This window comes from Acartia tonsa, chromosome 11 (genome assembly GCF_053477335.1).
Source record: "Acartia tonsa isolate MP-2025a chromosome 11, ASM5347733v1, whole genome shotgun sequence".
NCBI classification, from domain to species: Eukaryota; Metazoa; Arthropoda; class Copepoda; order Calanoida; family Acartiidae; genus Acartia; species Acartia tonsa.
This window is the reverse complement of record NC_137270.1, coordinates 32012797-32028330: the sequence shown is the minus strand read 5'-3', so window position 1 is coordinate 32028330 and position 15534 is coordinate 32012797. Positions and strand designations below refer to the sequence as shown.

At 32.7% G+C, this 15534-nt stretch overlaps 1 protein-coding gene across 4 annotated transcripts in view; it reads right to left on the bottom strand.

The window, feature by feature from the left end:
• LOC145332511 (cysteine protease ATG4A-like) overlaps positions 1–15534 on the bottom strand; it is a 56561-nt gene that overhangs the window by 37083 nt on the left and 3944 nt on the right. For all 4 annotated transcript variants that reach the window (XR_013884190.1, XR_013884191.1, XR_013884192.1 and 1 more), the window contains exons 2-6: positions 13114–13185; positions 12824–12903; positions 9936–10016; positions 9346–9415; positions 6744–6822 (exon numbers count right to left, since the gene is read on the bottom strand). Coding sequence is in view for 1 of the 4 variants with exons in the window: in XM_080177514.1 (XP_080033640.1) it covers positions 6744–6822; positions 9346–9415; positions 9936–10016; positions 12824–12903; positions 13114–13176 (373 nt within the window). In the remaining 3 variants the exon portion in view is untranslated. The remainder of the gene's footprint in view (positions 1–6743; positions 6823–9345; positions 9416–9935; positions 10017–12823; positions 12904–13113; positions 13186–15534) is intronic.

Below are 15534 nucleotides of genomic sequence, written 5' to 3'. Positions count from 1 at the left end.
ATGTCTTTACAAATTGAAAAGCTTAGGCAACAAAACATGACATAATACAAGCAGTAAAATGACTAGTAATGTACATCACACAACAGGCAAGGCAATGATTAAAGCTTAGGTCATGCATTTAGGTTGTTTATGCTTCCAGATCACCTAAATTAAACATTAGGGTATTATACAGTTATAAATACAGTAATAAAAAAAAGTAAAAAAAGTGACCGGAATAGACCATTTTTTTTAGACGAAAAAAAAATTATGAAAAAATCAAGTTAGAACAACGCCTCCAATTGCAAACGATAAATGAATGCCATATCTTTCATTTTACAAAAACCCGGAGGTCGCTAGGACTTACCATTTTTTCACAATTTTAGGTTGAACATGGCCTATTTTGAAAATTTTTTTTGCAAATTTTTGCAACTTTTAGAGGGCAAAAAAATCATAGAAGGAGTGATCTGACAAAAATTTGCTGAAGTAAGAAATGAAAGTATAGGCAATAAACTACAACTTTGCTTTTCTGAAGATCTCTCGCAAACGTTTAGAACACCGGTAAAAAACGGTTTTTAAAAAATTGGTCGATTGACCGGAATTGTACCCCCCGACCGCATTAACCCCGCACTACCCTAGTGTGTCAAAATAAACCTGAAATTTACCAAAAAAAATGGGGGCAGTCTCAATTCTAACATATGAAGGACAAAGGTGTAGCAAGTAATCTTTCAAATTAAAAATTGCCAGATTTCATACACAAATAATAGGGTTAGGCCGGATTGGATGGATACAGATATCCGGCTGATCTTTAATTCTGGATATCAAGTATTTAGGTTTATATTGACACACTAGAATTGAAATTTCATAAAAATCTTTAAAATTGAGATGAAACAAAAGCTTTAAAAACGGTCTTTTTGCAGATTTTAAAAAGTTTGTACCATCTCAATTTTAAAGATTTTTACGAAATTTCAATTCTAGTGTGTCAATATAACCCTAAATACCAGAATTATGAATCAACCGGATATCTGTTTCTATCGATTCCAGCCCAACCCCATTATTTATGTATGAAATCTGGCAATTTTTACTTTGGAAAATTACTTGCTACACCTTCTTCCATTATATGTTAGAATTGAGACTGCCCCAATTTTTTTTGGTAAATTTCAGGTTTATATAGACACACTAGAATTGAAATTTTGTAAAAATCTTTAAAATTGAGATGGTACAAGAGCTTTAAAAACAGGTCTTTTTTGCAAATTTTAAAAACTTTGCAGTGCTTGTAACATCGCAATTTTTGCATTACAGAAAAAATATTTTGCATGGGTCAATATTTTGCATAAATCAACTATATTATGGCTGGGGGCGAAAATTTTAACAAAATTTTTAAAATCCGGGACAGGCTAATTGACATATCCCTTAAGATACATAAGTGGTAATCTAAAGTTGAAAATCAAAATATTCATTGATCCTAGGAAATTTGGTCCAAATATAGTTTTAGTCACCAAATGAATATGTATCTTCATTTAATAATAGTTATATAATTATCGCATTGTATTATACCCAGACAGCTTTCCGCGGATATTTAGATGAAAAACTATAAGATTAGAACCAGTTTTGTTAGCCAGAAGGGACAAATTCTTGAAAAATTGCCTGTAAATACTATGCTATACATAATTTTTTCAGTATGGCTGAGAACCGGTTTAAATCCAACGGATAATAATCAGTTTATAAGCCATACTTAAAAAAAATTTAACAACACTTAATTAGTAACATACAGTATTATAGACCTAAACTAAAGGTAAGCTTTGTTCTAAAAGCAACGTCGTGTGTGTGTGTGTCTATAAATTGTTAATTGCCATTACCCTGGCAAATCCAATTACGCGAAGAGCAAAAATAGTCTTAAGATAACACACACACACACAAGAGGAGAGAGTTTAATATTGTGAAAAAAATTTACATTACACAAGAACTATTAAGCAGGGATCTTAAGTGATAAGACAATGGCCGATAATTAATCCACGATGATGATACACAAAATCCCCAAAATTGTTACCCAAAGATTAAGAAAATCCTTATACTAAAGTAACAGGATGTCTATTTGTCTGTGTGTTTGTAACGAAGGATCTCGCTAACTGCTGAACCGATCGGGTTCTCCTTAACAGGGTAGCTTCTCATAGGTCCCAGAAAGGTTTATAACTATTTTGGGGGAGGGTACCACCACCCTCCCAAGAGAAATCACAATAAATCAAATTTTTTTTCTCTCGAATAGAGACTCCTACTGCAAGGTATCGTAGAAACTTGATAGAGACTCAAACGCAACATAGCAAGGTATGGCATTAATTAAAAAAAAAAACATTTAAAGTGTAGCCGCTAGTGTTATTATAAAGCATTTGGTATTAGTGTAATAAAGAGCCCAATGTCCACTCCCTTCCTGCGATTAGGTCCCAAAGACCTAAGCTATGGACTGGATAATTTATTGTTCAAGTAGCACAGGAACAATTTTGTAGGGTTAGTCTCCCAAAATAGAAATTATTAAGCTTTCTTTCTCTTTAGCGAAGGATCTTGCTGACCGCTGAACTGATATGGTTCTCCTTTACAATGTAGCTTTTCATAGGTCCTGGAAAGGTTTTTAACTATGTTTTTTTTGGGGAGGGGGGGAAGATTGGAGTACCAACACCTAAAATCGCAATTAGAAAAAAATCCACCCCCCCAAATTTCTATAAAACTAAAATGTAAATGTGGGGTGATCGACTTATTAAGGGGCGTACCCGTATCAATCATTAGCTGTCTTGTTACTAGGGAGGGTGGAAGGGGTAAATATCCTCCCCCCCCCCCTTCCAGAAAAGAAACAAATTTGAGGGTGCCTCCTTATAAAAAACTAGCGGCTTCGCCCCTAGCCTCTAGGGGCTTTGCCCCAAGAGATGGTAAAAAAAGTGTAAGGTGAAATTTGTAAAAAAAATATTCCACAAAGGAAATCTTCTACAAAGGACCAAGGATATTTCTTAAAAAAAAAAAAAATGGGGGGGATTTTTTTTGTTTTTAGGGGGGTTGGGGGTGTCCCACCCCCCAAGAAAATAGCTTAAAACCACCACAGGACCAATAGGTATATACCCTGAAGAGTAGAATCCAATCGGTTCAGTGGTTACCGAGATCTTAAGGGACAGACAGACGGACAGACATCAAGCTACTTAGTATTATAGATACTTGGACGTCCTTGCGGGGGAGAATAGAGGCGTAGATTAACCGGAATTATTTTTTTCCTACTTGTATTTAATAATGTATGATTTTCCTAATTTTTAACCCTGTCACTTAAAGACAACATTAATGAAATGAGACATGTTGATATTATCTTAGAGCAACCTTTATAGTACAGTGTAGTCAAAATAACTGTCTTTCTAAAGTTTGATCCTTAAGATCAGTGAAACAGCTGTATTACTTGAATGAAAGTGGAAGGGGCATATGCCTTTATAAATCATAAAAAGTTGACATAATCCTTATTAAAAAGTAACAGGGCCGGTGTCTGTCTGTACCGAAGGATCTCGCTAACCGCTGAACCGTTATGGTTCTCTTTTAAAGTGTAGCTTTTTATAAGTCCTGGGAAGGTTTAAAACTATTTTGGGGAAATATCCTGAACTAAAATTTTGGCGGCTTCCCACGAATGGCTTCATGAGCAGTTTGTGTTTTATTTTTAGGTTAGGTTATGTTGGTACAGGGTAGCGCTAGGCAAGATTAGGCCCCATTCAGGAATTAGGAATAAATAATGGACTATACCCCCCTCCCCCTTATTTTCACTTTTTTGACAAAGAAATACCTAGTATGAAATAAGACATTTGATGTCTGTCTATCCAATGACCTTTATAAAACTCTATAAATATTTATTGGTTTTAAGAGGGACAACTTCCCATGAATTTTAGGGTCACAGTAAATTTTCTAAGCTGTCAATAGAATAATTATACACAATAAGTATTATTAAAAGTTTCATTTATTCTATTTTGTCCTATACATAAAAAGTTATTGCGTTTGCGTCTTAATGTATTTTAAAAATAATCCTTAATCTTAAAAATTTGCATAAAGATTCTTAAATGAGCGAAAACAAAAAGTCATGATTAAAATTACTGTTACATCCCTTTTTTGGCATATTGATTAACCAACCAACCAACCATTCCATCCCCCCCCCCCTCCACAAACTTTATTTTGATATAGAAAAACAACAATGAAATGTCAAGAAGCCAAAAAGTAGTTACTTACTGATTGTAATAAAATAGAAAAATTAACTGCTTAGGTAAACAACCGCACGTAAAATCTTCTTAATATATATTTTTAGTAGGGTTGGGCCGGATACTTTTTTGGCCGGATACCGGATATCCGGCTGATTTCAAACGCCGGATATCCGGTAACCGGCCGGATATCCGGCAAATGTCCGGTTATCCGGCCAAATTACCGGATATCCGGCCAAATTACCGGATATCCGGCCGGATAACTGGCCAAATTACCAGATATTAAAGTAGTAAAAAAAAATTTCTTCAGAAATCTTATATAAATTTACATAAAGTTAAACTTATTCAGAAAAAATGTTCTTCTAGCTTCAATAATAAAACAAGGATGACAACATCCATAAGTAGCGAAGCACAAAAAATCATAGATGGGAATACGTACAGGTAGATTTCTAAGGTTTTTACTAAAATCAAGAATAGATTTATTAGTTAAAATAAATATGAAACCTTGTTTTATTTTGTATGATGACAAAATTGGATCAAAATAAACAAAGATATTGGGAAATATGTAAAAAATATAAAAATAGCCAAAAACCTGATAAAAGGCAGTCTGGCCGCCATGGTTGTTTTCTTAAAAAGACAAAAAAATTAATTTTTAAATCCTTAAAAACTTTAAAAATTTGGAAAATCGGACCATATACACTGAAGATATGGAAAAAGTGTTAAATATATTTATAAATAGCCTAAAACCTGCCAAAAAGGCAGTCTGGCCGTCATGGTTATTTCCTTTAAAGACGGGAAATTTAATTTTGATATCTACAACTGAAAAATTTTTGAAAATCGAACTATAAACACTGAAGATATGGAGAAAAATGTTAAAAATATAAAAACAGCCTAAAACCTGCTGAAAAGGCAGTCTGGCCGTCATGGTTGTCTTCTTTAAAAGACGGGAAATTTAATTTTGATATCCATAACTGAAAAAATTTTGAAAATCGGACCATACACTGAAGATATGAAGAAAAATGTGAAAAATATAAAAATAGCCTAAAACCTGCTAAAAAGGCAGTCTGGCCTTCATGATTGTTTCTTTAAACGACAGAAAATTTAATTTTGATATCTGTAACTGAAAAAATTTTGAAAATCGGACCATAAACACTGAAGATATGGAGAAAAATGTGAAAAATATAAAAATAGCCTAAAACCTGCTAAAAATCGGTCCGACCGCAAATGATGTTTTATAGTCAATTGTGCTCCTTAATAATGGGAATGTTGTCAAAAAATTTCAGCATTCTATCTTTTATAGGAGCTGAGTAAATCCCATTTCCCCCATAGCGTTACGGACTGACGGACTGACTGACTGACGGACTGACTGACGGACGGACAAAGTGAATTATAGAGTAGCTTCGCTACTAATAGCTTCGCTACTAAAAATTATAGCCATTTAAGATTTTAAAAAGCAGAGATTTTTGGTGTAAAGTATAAAAAATTATAGAGCCGGATATCCGGCCAGATAGTTTCAATATCCGGTATCTGGCCGGATATCCGGCCGGATATCCGGCCCAACCCTAATTTTTAGATCTCTAGCATCGGATAAATTCTCACTTTAAGTTATGAAACTCGGTCAGACGGACAGGCAAACCCAAACGTTAGATAGTGTAGCTACACTCCTAAATGAAGGGGAGGTCGATGTCAATTGGCAAATTAAGTGAATCTACCAAATTACCCTTAACCTACGCGAAATAAACTTCATGTAAAATACAGGGATGATGGAAAATATATACTGAAAATTAAGCAAATTAATTGCAAGATCCCTACCTGTAAGCAAATATATGATAGGATTTGATGTAGAAATTATAGCCCAATAACAAAGTTAATGTATCTATTTATATATATAAAATACCTTTTTTTAAAAACCTATTTTTTATTACAAAATACTTTGACACTAAACAGTCAACTTTACTAAGATGACAATGCAATTTTATATTAGTTGCACAATCCCTTTAAAAATTATTCTTATCTGTACCTGTAACCATGAATAGAATATGCTAGACAAATTAGGCCATTATTTAACGTGAAATTGTCATTAAGAATTAAACTTTCAAAGATACCATCTTTAAACATTGACGTTTTACTAGAAAATTAGATAAAAGAATCAACATAAATTTTAAAGATTTTAAGGACGTTTTCCTTTTTAATATGTACCTTTTAACCTGATTCCTATATACATATATTTAACAAATCTTTAAAACAAACCTAAAAATTCCTTAGAAACTTAGCCATAAAAAGAGGCAATATTAAAGTAAAGTCGAAATGTTATAAGTATAAAAGTATAAGAAGTATCAAATAAACAAACATCCATATAATCAGACAGTAAAAAAAAGAAAATTAACAGCTTTTACCAACAATTGTATAAAAAATGGGTTAGACCAATGTTTCTATCTGTGCTCAAAAAACTATCTGCTTGACATTGAAACATATTCCAGTTGCATAAATTAACCATCTTCAGTATTCTCTAGTAGAAGTGAATCTATATAACCTGGGTCGTTTTGTACTTACCTAAATAAATAGCTTCGTCTTCTACGAACCCAAGAATATACAGTGCATGGTTTGGCCGGCCTCCAAGCAGTCCTTGAGTCTAAAAACAATTTGGATCATGGAAAGAAAACAAAGTAACGTGTTTCTTCGTATTTTCATAGTAGATTTTCTCTTAATTTCTAGCCTTTGCGGTAGGCTCTATTTCCAAATTTCCAAACCTTGCGGGACAATCATTAACATTTACTTTACCTAACCTATCAAAAGCTACTGTGAAAATACGACGAAACCCGCTACTTCGTTTTCTTTCCATGATCCAACAATGTATATAGTAGCGGCGCAGCTATAAAAATTAAGCATAACAGTCAGTGACAAATATAAGCAAAGTATAACAAACAAAAGAATGTACATAGTGAACATATTTGGTATAACAACAGACATTCCAAATATTTTTTTAAAAAGAATTTTTTTATCTTGAAAAAATGAACATTGAAAAATTATTTCCACGCTGTCGATTAAACCCAATACCTTTTTATTTACCAGGCATATTGAGATAGGTCAATTCAACTTAACAGGGATATACTAATTTCTATAAGTTGCGCAGCATAATGAGTATAGAATATACATAGACATTAATTATTAGTCATTCAGTAGGGGTAGAGAGGAATGTGTGAAGCTACAATTTTCACTTTACTAGAGTACATGTAATGTTATATCCAAGTAATAATAAATTCATTCGCAGCATTAGAGATATTATAAAGAAGCCAAATCGTTCCAAAATCTAGTAGGTACAAAAGGGTCTACACTATTATATAAAGAAATAAGCTTTTTTTGTCTGTAGTGAAGGATCTCGCTAACCGCTAAAGCGATATGGTTCTCTTTTCTTACAGGTCCAGGGAAAAGGCTTATAAATATTTTTGGAGATAAATTGCAAAAATTACCCCATCCCCTCCAATTTTTTTTAATACTTAAAAAAAAAATTGAAATTGGGGGGAGGGTCGATTTCCCCCGCCCCCTCCTAGAGTCCTATAGGGGCGTAGACGCTAGTAGGCAGATAATCAGTCAGACAAAATAAGGGTGGAATGATAATTTTATTATTATTGACCTATGTCTGCAACCATGTTATTAATCCATTCTTTTTCCATCACTCAAGTGGTCAAAGGTACATTAAAGGTTTCAGACAAAAGAGCAAGGACAAGGATTCTGAAACATAATAAAAAAGGGATGGGGGAGTGGGGATAATGCATGCAGAAAACTCGTAATTTAAGTTGAAAGGATATTTAAAACAGTTTCTAAAATATTTTTTTTGGCTAGCTCCCTTAAGACATAAAAGTATTTAGTAAATCTTATTAAATAAAGTAGTAAGGTTTTTCTGTCTGCAGTCTAAAATTTTTTTATTACTAAACCTAGGCACTGGGAGGGTTTCGGGATATCTTTTTAGATTTAAGTCTTTGGGTGGATTTAAGCTTTATTGCCCATTCCCTTTCGAATACTGAGACTCCGGATGCTATAAGCGCAGCAGATTGTGAATGTATAAGAAAATTCTTCTTTTATTTAAATCAAACGCTTTTCTAAGTTCAAACTATCATGAATTAATCAACAATTACGATCGACTAAAACCAATTTTTAACTAATACGTTTACCAATATTTCAATTTGTAATGATGCTTATTTCACCAAGAAATGTACTTCCCCTATGATATTTAATAAAATTAACCCTTTAGCAGATTAAATAGTGGGTATAAAGTTTGGACACAGCTAGTTTAGCCAACCAATAAATAGTATTTTTAAATCTAATACCTCAAGTTTTTTAGTCTAAGAATGAGATAGCATATTTAAAACAGATTGGGTACAAGATTCATTGTTATTTTTCCAGAATATATTTCCCAAATACTTTTATGGTTTTTAAGTGGAGTGCAAATAGAAGAAAACTCGTGTAGAATTTTATCAAAATATACTACTTAAAGTTCAGTTACACAGCTATAGTGAAATGTTACACAAAAATAATTTTTTTTGTAACCATAACCTATTATTTTAAAGACTCAATAATAATGCAATCTTTTAGTTTATATGTCATTGCATGACCTCATCCATAATTATCAGACAAAATGTTTAATGAAGAAGGAACATTACTTGAAGAATTGCTTCAAAAATAGAAGACAACTCGTGTATTGAATTTTATCATAATACTTATAAGTTCATTTACATGTTATAAGTAAATGTAATACAAATAGAAGTATTTTTAAGCCATATCAAGACATATCATTTTTTAAAAAAAGCATGACCGCATCCATAATTATTGGACGAAATGTTTTATACACTAACGTAAGAAGTAATATTACTTAAACGGCCATCCTTAATTGCAAATGTGTAATTGAAAGAGAAGTTAGCTTAACGTTAGGTCAGCCTCTAGGGGCTGGAATAACCGATCGGGAAAAATTTCCCTCAGAGGAAAATATCTGAATAAAAAAGCTTCCCTGTAAAGAATCATGTAATTGTTACCTTTCGACAGACAACCTATATTAACATTCTTCAAACTATGACGGACACTCCAATACAAAAGGATTTACAAAAAGTAGCTGCGCTCAATCCCCCTTCCCCCGTTTATAATAAAAATAAAAGTTTACCTGAGGCAGCGAAAGACAAGTTTTTAACCCGTTGATGTAAACAGGGTTAATCTCATTTAATCCCAACCTAGCCAAGATCAACAATGAACAAACAATTTAAAATAGACATTCATTAACAAGAGCTATTACATTCATACGTCCATGAGTTGCAAAGCAATAGGTATATTACTTATCAATTGATCTAAGAAACGTATCAAACATAAATTACTAATTTAGGTAGGAAAAAGTAAAGTCAAATATTTGATTATGGAGAAAGTTTGTCAACTATCATATCCTAAGCATTAGTTGCAAGGGGCGTCGTAGCTCTAAGCTCAGTGGTAACGAGTTAGGGTGGTGGGAGTTCGAGTTCCCCTTGTGACAAATGAGCTAGAATTTCTCCGTCGTAATACGCTCACGCAATTTTCATAGTGTCTATACAAAAGTGTCTCGTCCTAATCCATGACTCCCATGAAATAATGACTACACGCCGCAAAAACTCACACAACGCGCACACACCCACACACACAAGCATATTGGTTGTCTGTTATGATCGCTGCTTGACTAAAATCTTTTAATATAACAAAAATGTTGAATGTTCATATTTGTTCCTAAGGGTGACACAGAGAAGCAGAGATCTCCAGCTATCTTCTTGTCCTTCCTTGTCGGATACCAAACTTGCTCGTTTGGCTTCACTGAAAAGAAAACAAATTAATAGGTAATTGTCATGGACTATATGTATAGGAATAATTATCAAACTGTTGTTCGTTTTTTTTACTACAGGCATCTCATGTACATATAGTTGATAAGATACTTAGGGATAAGACAATGGCCTATAAATTGTTGTATATCCCTAATTATGATACAAATAATAAACCTTCTGTAGATTAGAATAAGTGGTTGAAACGTTTGGACACTACACTTAATTAACCAACCAATTAAAATTATAAAATTACTACTATCATTATTGCTATATGATTTGTTATTTTTCGTAATTCATCTAAAATTTGGTCATTATGTTTTTGCTGTGCTTATTATTTTAATAATTCAAAACAATAAAACTTCTTTTTACATTTTTTTTAAGTAAAACAAAAAGTACAAAGAATGTACAAAACAAGGAACTAAAAAATAATTGCAGCGATATTTCATTTAAATTTTAACTATTCATGTACGTATAATATATATTTAGATTATCCAATGAATACAGTTGTCTAAAATCAAACTTTGTCAAACATCAAACGTTATCAAAAATCATACTTTATATATTCTACTAGCGGCTTCGCCCCTAGCCTCTAGGGGCTTTGCCCCAAAAGGTAATTCAAAAAATAAAAATATTGGAGATGCAACCAATTCAACTACTAATACATTTTTTAAAGAAAGGGGGATTATTTTTTTTTTTTTTTGGGGGGGGGGGGTCTTGGGTGTACCACCCCCAAAGAAAATTGATAAAAACCACCACAGAACCAGTAGGTATATTCCCTAAAGAGTAGAATCCAATCGGTTTAGTGGTTACCGAGATCTTAAGTGACGGACAGATATCAAGCTACTTTGTATTATAGAAATGGACTTAGCTTAATTTCATTCTTATTAAATAATATTGCCAAGGGGGTGCAAATAGGGAGGACACACCCCAAATTTAAAGTGGAAAGTTATTTCATAGATCTTAAGATGCATTTTTATTATTTAAAATATTCAATCAAGTCAAAGAGTTGCTTTATTAAAACTACTTTCCAGGGGGGACAAGAACAATGACAGCGTGTTAATTTTACAACCCTTTATCCCTCGCTTACCACCAACAAAGATTTAAAACAAAAGAATTAAGGAAAGATTAGTTTATCGTCTATTGTCCTATCCCTGGTACTAATCCCACTTTTTTCTTCTGTTAACAAGGGAAATTTGTCAAGGATAGGGATAGTCCGCCTCAAAAAAAAATTTACATTCACTTTTCCGCCTGAAAAATATTTACCTATAGAGACAAGAAATATTGTCTTCATATAATCAATGAGTAGATCATTTAGGAAGAAAAGTGAATAAGTATAGTTCTCAGGATTTCAAGGGATAAGACGATTTGGAGGTAAATAGTTTTTTTTACAGATAAAATATCCCTGAATCTGATTGCTTCATGTTGTGTTAACAAGAGAGAAAGGAAAATATACTTATAAAACAAAAAATTACGGTCAAAATAAATCAAGGATGATAACTTTGATTACGGCATGGCTAAAGTAATGAGAAAAGTCCCGGGATCTTAACGGATAAGATTATGGACGATAAATAGACAAAAGTACCCCTTCTGTATACTAACATTATTGGTTGAAAAAATCGGAAACAATAGGTATGTTAAAACCAACCAATCAAAATTTATCAGAAGTAACCAAATAAAATAAAATAATCAAACTAGTTGGTAGTAGATTGTCGAAAGTAGTGCAGTTTGGCTGCTAAGTGTTTTTTTACTAGCGGCAAAATTTACCGCGTTACCATGTTAAACACAGCTTTTAACAAATATAGAGAAGCTACGCCGCATCATGTAATAACCTGTTTACGAAAGCAGAATTTTGAAAGAAACTGTTTATTCTTATAAAAGCCAGATTATTTGATTTATTCCATCTAATTCTATTTTCCTATACTGTGTAAAACTAAATAAAGCTTTTATAACAAAGCATAAGCTGGCATTAGATACAATCAGAGTACGGAATAATTATCTATAATACGAAATAGTTGAGTGTCTCTCTATCTGTCTGTTAGATGGTAGAAAGCTAGATAGCAAAGATATCAAATATAGATAATAATATAAAGTACTAAGTTTTTTTGTTTGTAGCGAAGGATCTAGCTCACTACTAAACCGATGTGGTTCTTCTTTAGAGGAAAGCTTCTTATAGACCCTGAGATGATTTTGGGCTATTTTATTTTTATAAATAAGCCTGGATATTGTTTTTATATATTTTTCTGCCCATCCATATCCCTTCGAATATAGAGTCCCTAAATGCTAGGGGCACAGACGCTAGTAGATAATATATAAAGTAGTTAGCTGTTTTTGTTTGTCCCGAAGGATTTCGCTAACCGCTGAACCGATATTGTTCTCCTTTACAGTAAAGCTACTTATAGGTCCTGGGAAGGTTTTTAACTATTTTTGGGGAGGGTGTCTTCAGTCCCCTTCCCCCCCCCCCAAAAAAATAAATATTTTTTTACTCTTTTTAAACTCAAATTTCAAATAGGATGAGGTCGATTTTCCCAATCCTAACTTAAATGACCCTAGAGGCTTCTGGGGGCGTAGCCGCTAGTAGATAATAAGACATCTAATATATAGCAAGTTATGATATACAGGTTTAAACATCTACTAACCAAACAATAAGCATGTTACTTAAAATGGAGAACTCAATCAGATCGGTAGTTATACAAATAATAAGCTACAAACAAAAAAAAACTTTATATAACAGGACTAGGAGTGCAACTAAATGGAGAGACAGCCAGTATAGCTGAAAAGATAATTTAAACATGTACTAACCTAACAATAAGCGTGTTATCCATGGCAACATGAATAACTAAATCATTGCAGGGGTCCATTCTCGTTAATTTGCGCATCACCTAAAAAGATATTGGTTTAATGTTGTATTTTTTCGATGGAGGTCTTACGTTACAAACACAAAAAAAAACTTTTAATTTTCCAACAAGTATGACAACTTTATAATAAGATCAATATTTTTACTTATGACGAGAAAGCAGTACAATTTTTTTAAATTGGTGGAAGAAGTTAAAACTATATGCCAATTTTTCGAATAGGCATAAAAAACTTACTTGTAAAACAGTGTTAGGTCCGAACCAAGTACCCACTGGCTTATTTTCTACACTTTCACCCATCAAAGATATCTAAAACAAGAAAAAATTAATACTATTTTCTAGGGTTGGCAATCCGAATCCGGAATCCGCCCAATTTTTGGCCAATTTTGGAATCTAAATCCGAATCCGGAATCCGTTTTTTATTAGCGGATTCGGATTCTTAATTGTTAGGCAAGTTATAATTGTTTATGGTAGTAAGGTATGAATTTGTATTTTTGTATATAACATAATCCTAAGGGGCTTGGCAAAAGCAAAGAAGTTGAGACAAAATAAAAAAAATTTAGTGTCATTCTAAATATGAAATATTATTACTTGGATGTTTCACCACATCTTTCTGTACTCTGATAAAGCGATGCTCACAGTTGGCTAAATAATGACCCACTCAATCCCCTCCTACAGGATTAACGAACTGACCAATAAATGAGGTTCATACAAAGCAAGCTAAATTTTCCCCTGTCAACATATCAAAGTATACCTTATATCCAAAAATTCTTAATTTAGCAATCCACCCAATAGATTTTTTACAGCAGCTGGCAGCAGTAAGTTAATGGCTTATTAGCGGCTTGCTTGCAGCAGCCAAGCCCCATAATCCAAGCTCGAATTTGTAATACCCCCAAAACTTTATGTAGACACATACGAGAAACGTAGGATCAAATTCGTTCTGAAAACCGAGGGATCTAAAGGGACAGGATTATAGAAAATATTTTATTCATCCAAAATAATGAGAAACAAAATTCTGTAGATTAAAATTGTTGATTGAAACGTTTTGACACTTCTAGTTTTTACTTCCCAATCAAGATTTATTTTTAAAAAATTCACAAATTTTTTGTGACAACGAATGAGATCTCGGGCGCCAGTTTTATTTACAGTTAAATGTCCCTCATTACCTGAGATGAAAAGAAAATTATTTTATTACCCATAGCAGTCAAACTAACCAGCTAATCTTTCTTCGCCCCTGATAAGTAACACGCCACAGATTACATAACTATCTGCGCCTGTTTAATGAACAAGATATTCTTCCTAATCTTAATCAAAGTAACGAGCATGAAATAAGGGTAGAAAAAAATGGACCAACGAAAGGAAGAAGAGGACACTGAATTCTAAAAGTTTATAAACACGTTCTGATATTCGTTGAAAATAATCCTTAGATGTCTAAGTTGATTTATGTTTGATAAGAACCAAACAAAGATTCCGAATCCCAACAAAAAAATAATAATAGTCAAGTATCATTATAAAGTATTTTTGTTTATCAAAATTGGGATACAATAATTTATTATACATCATGCTATCTTGGATCTGGTGACATGTTGTAGCACTAGGAGTGCGATAGAGGGGTAAAAAGCCCTATATAAGAAATTAGGAAAGGCTGACTTCCCCTCTTTTCACCTACACAAAATGTTACACCCTATTATTGAACCCATGTTCACGCCACTGGTTAAAACCCTATAACGGACACAATCCTTGAAAAACTTAGTTACAAAGCAAATATGTGTTCTTAGCAACTTTTATAATGGATTATTTTCGCAAAGTTATTTGTTTTCATAACAACAAGTCATTTAATACACAGCGTTGAATAGAAACTTTTTCTTTTTAGTAGCAAACCTACTTTATAATGCCAACTGAATGACCTCCTGTCTATCCAACAGAAATATTTTTAGAAAAGTTATTTTCTTCTCCGTTGCCATATCATAGGTATACGATTCCGGGATTTTTATGAACCATTTAAGATAACCAACACCTCACCATTAATATACACAAGATGATCTAACCTTGCAGTGCTAAACTGTAACCAGTAAAATATAACCTAACCTGAACCAAAGAAAAAAAAACACGAAAAACTAGCCCCCTCCAATTATTTTTAAAAATTTTCATAAAACCCAGGCTTTGTGTTTTTATTAAAATGTCAAATAAAGGGCTTTAAATAAACTATATAATGATGAAAACTGATTGTTTTAGACATACAATTATGATCAATACAGACGAGAATGAATCTATTTATCTATTTTTAAATGTTTCTTAACTTTAAAACTTCCAAGTTTCAATTTCTAGTTATATTATATAGAAAATAATCAACAAAATGCTAAATTAATCTGTTATAATTTACTAAATTTACTACTAACTTAATATAGAATAAAACCCCCCAAAAAACCTAGGGTAGTGCGGGGCTAATGCGGTCGGGGGGTACAATTCCGGTCAAACGACCAACTTTTTTAAAACCGTTTTTTAACGGTGTTCTAAACGAGAGATCTTCAGAAAAGCAAAGTTGTAGTTATTGCCTATACTTTCATTTCTTACTTCAGCAAATTTTTGTCAGATAACTCCTTCTATGATTTTTTTGCCCTCAAAAAGTTGCAAAAAATTTGCAAAAAAAAAATTTCA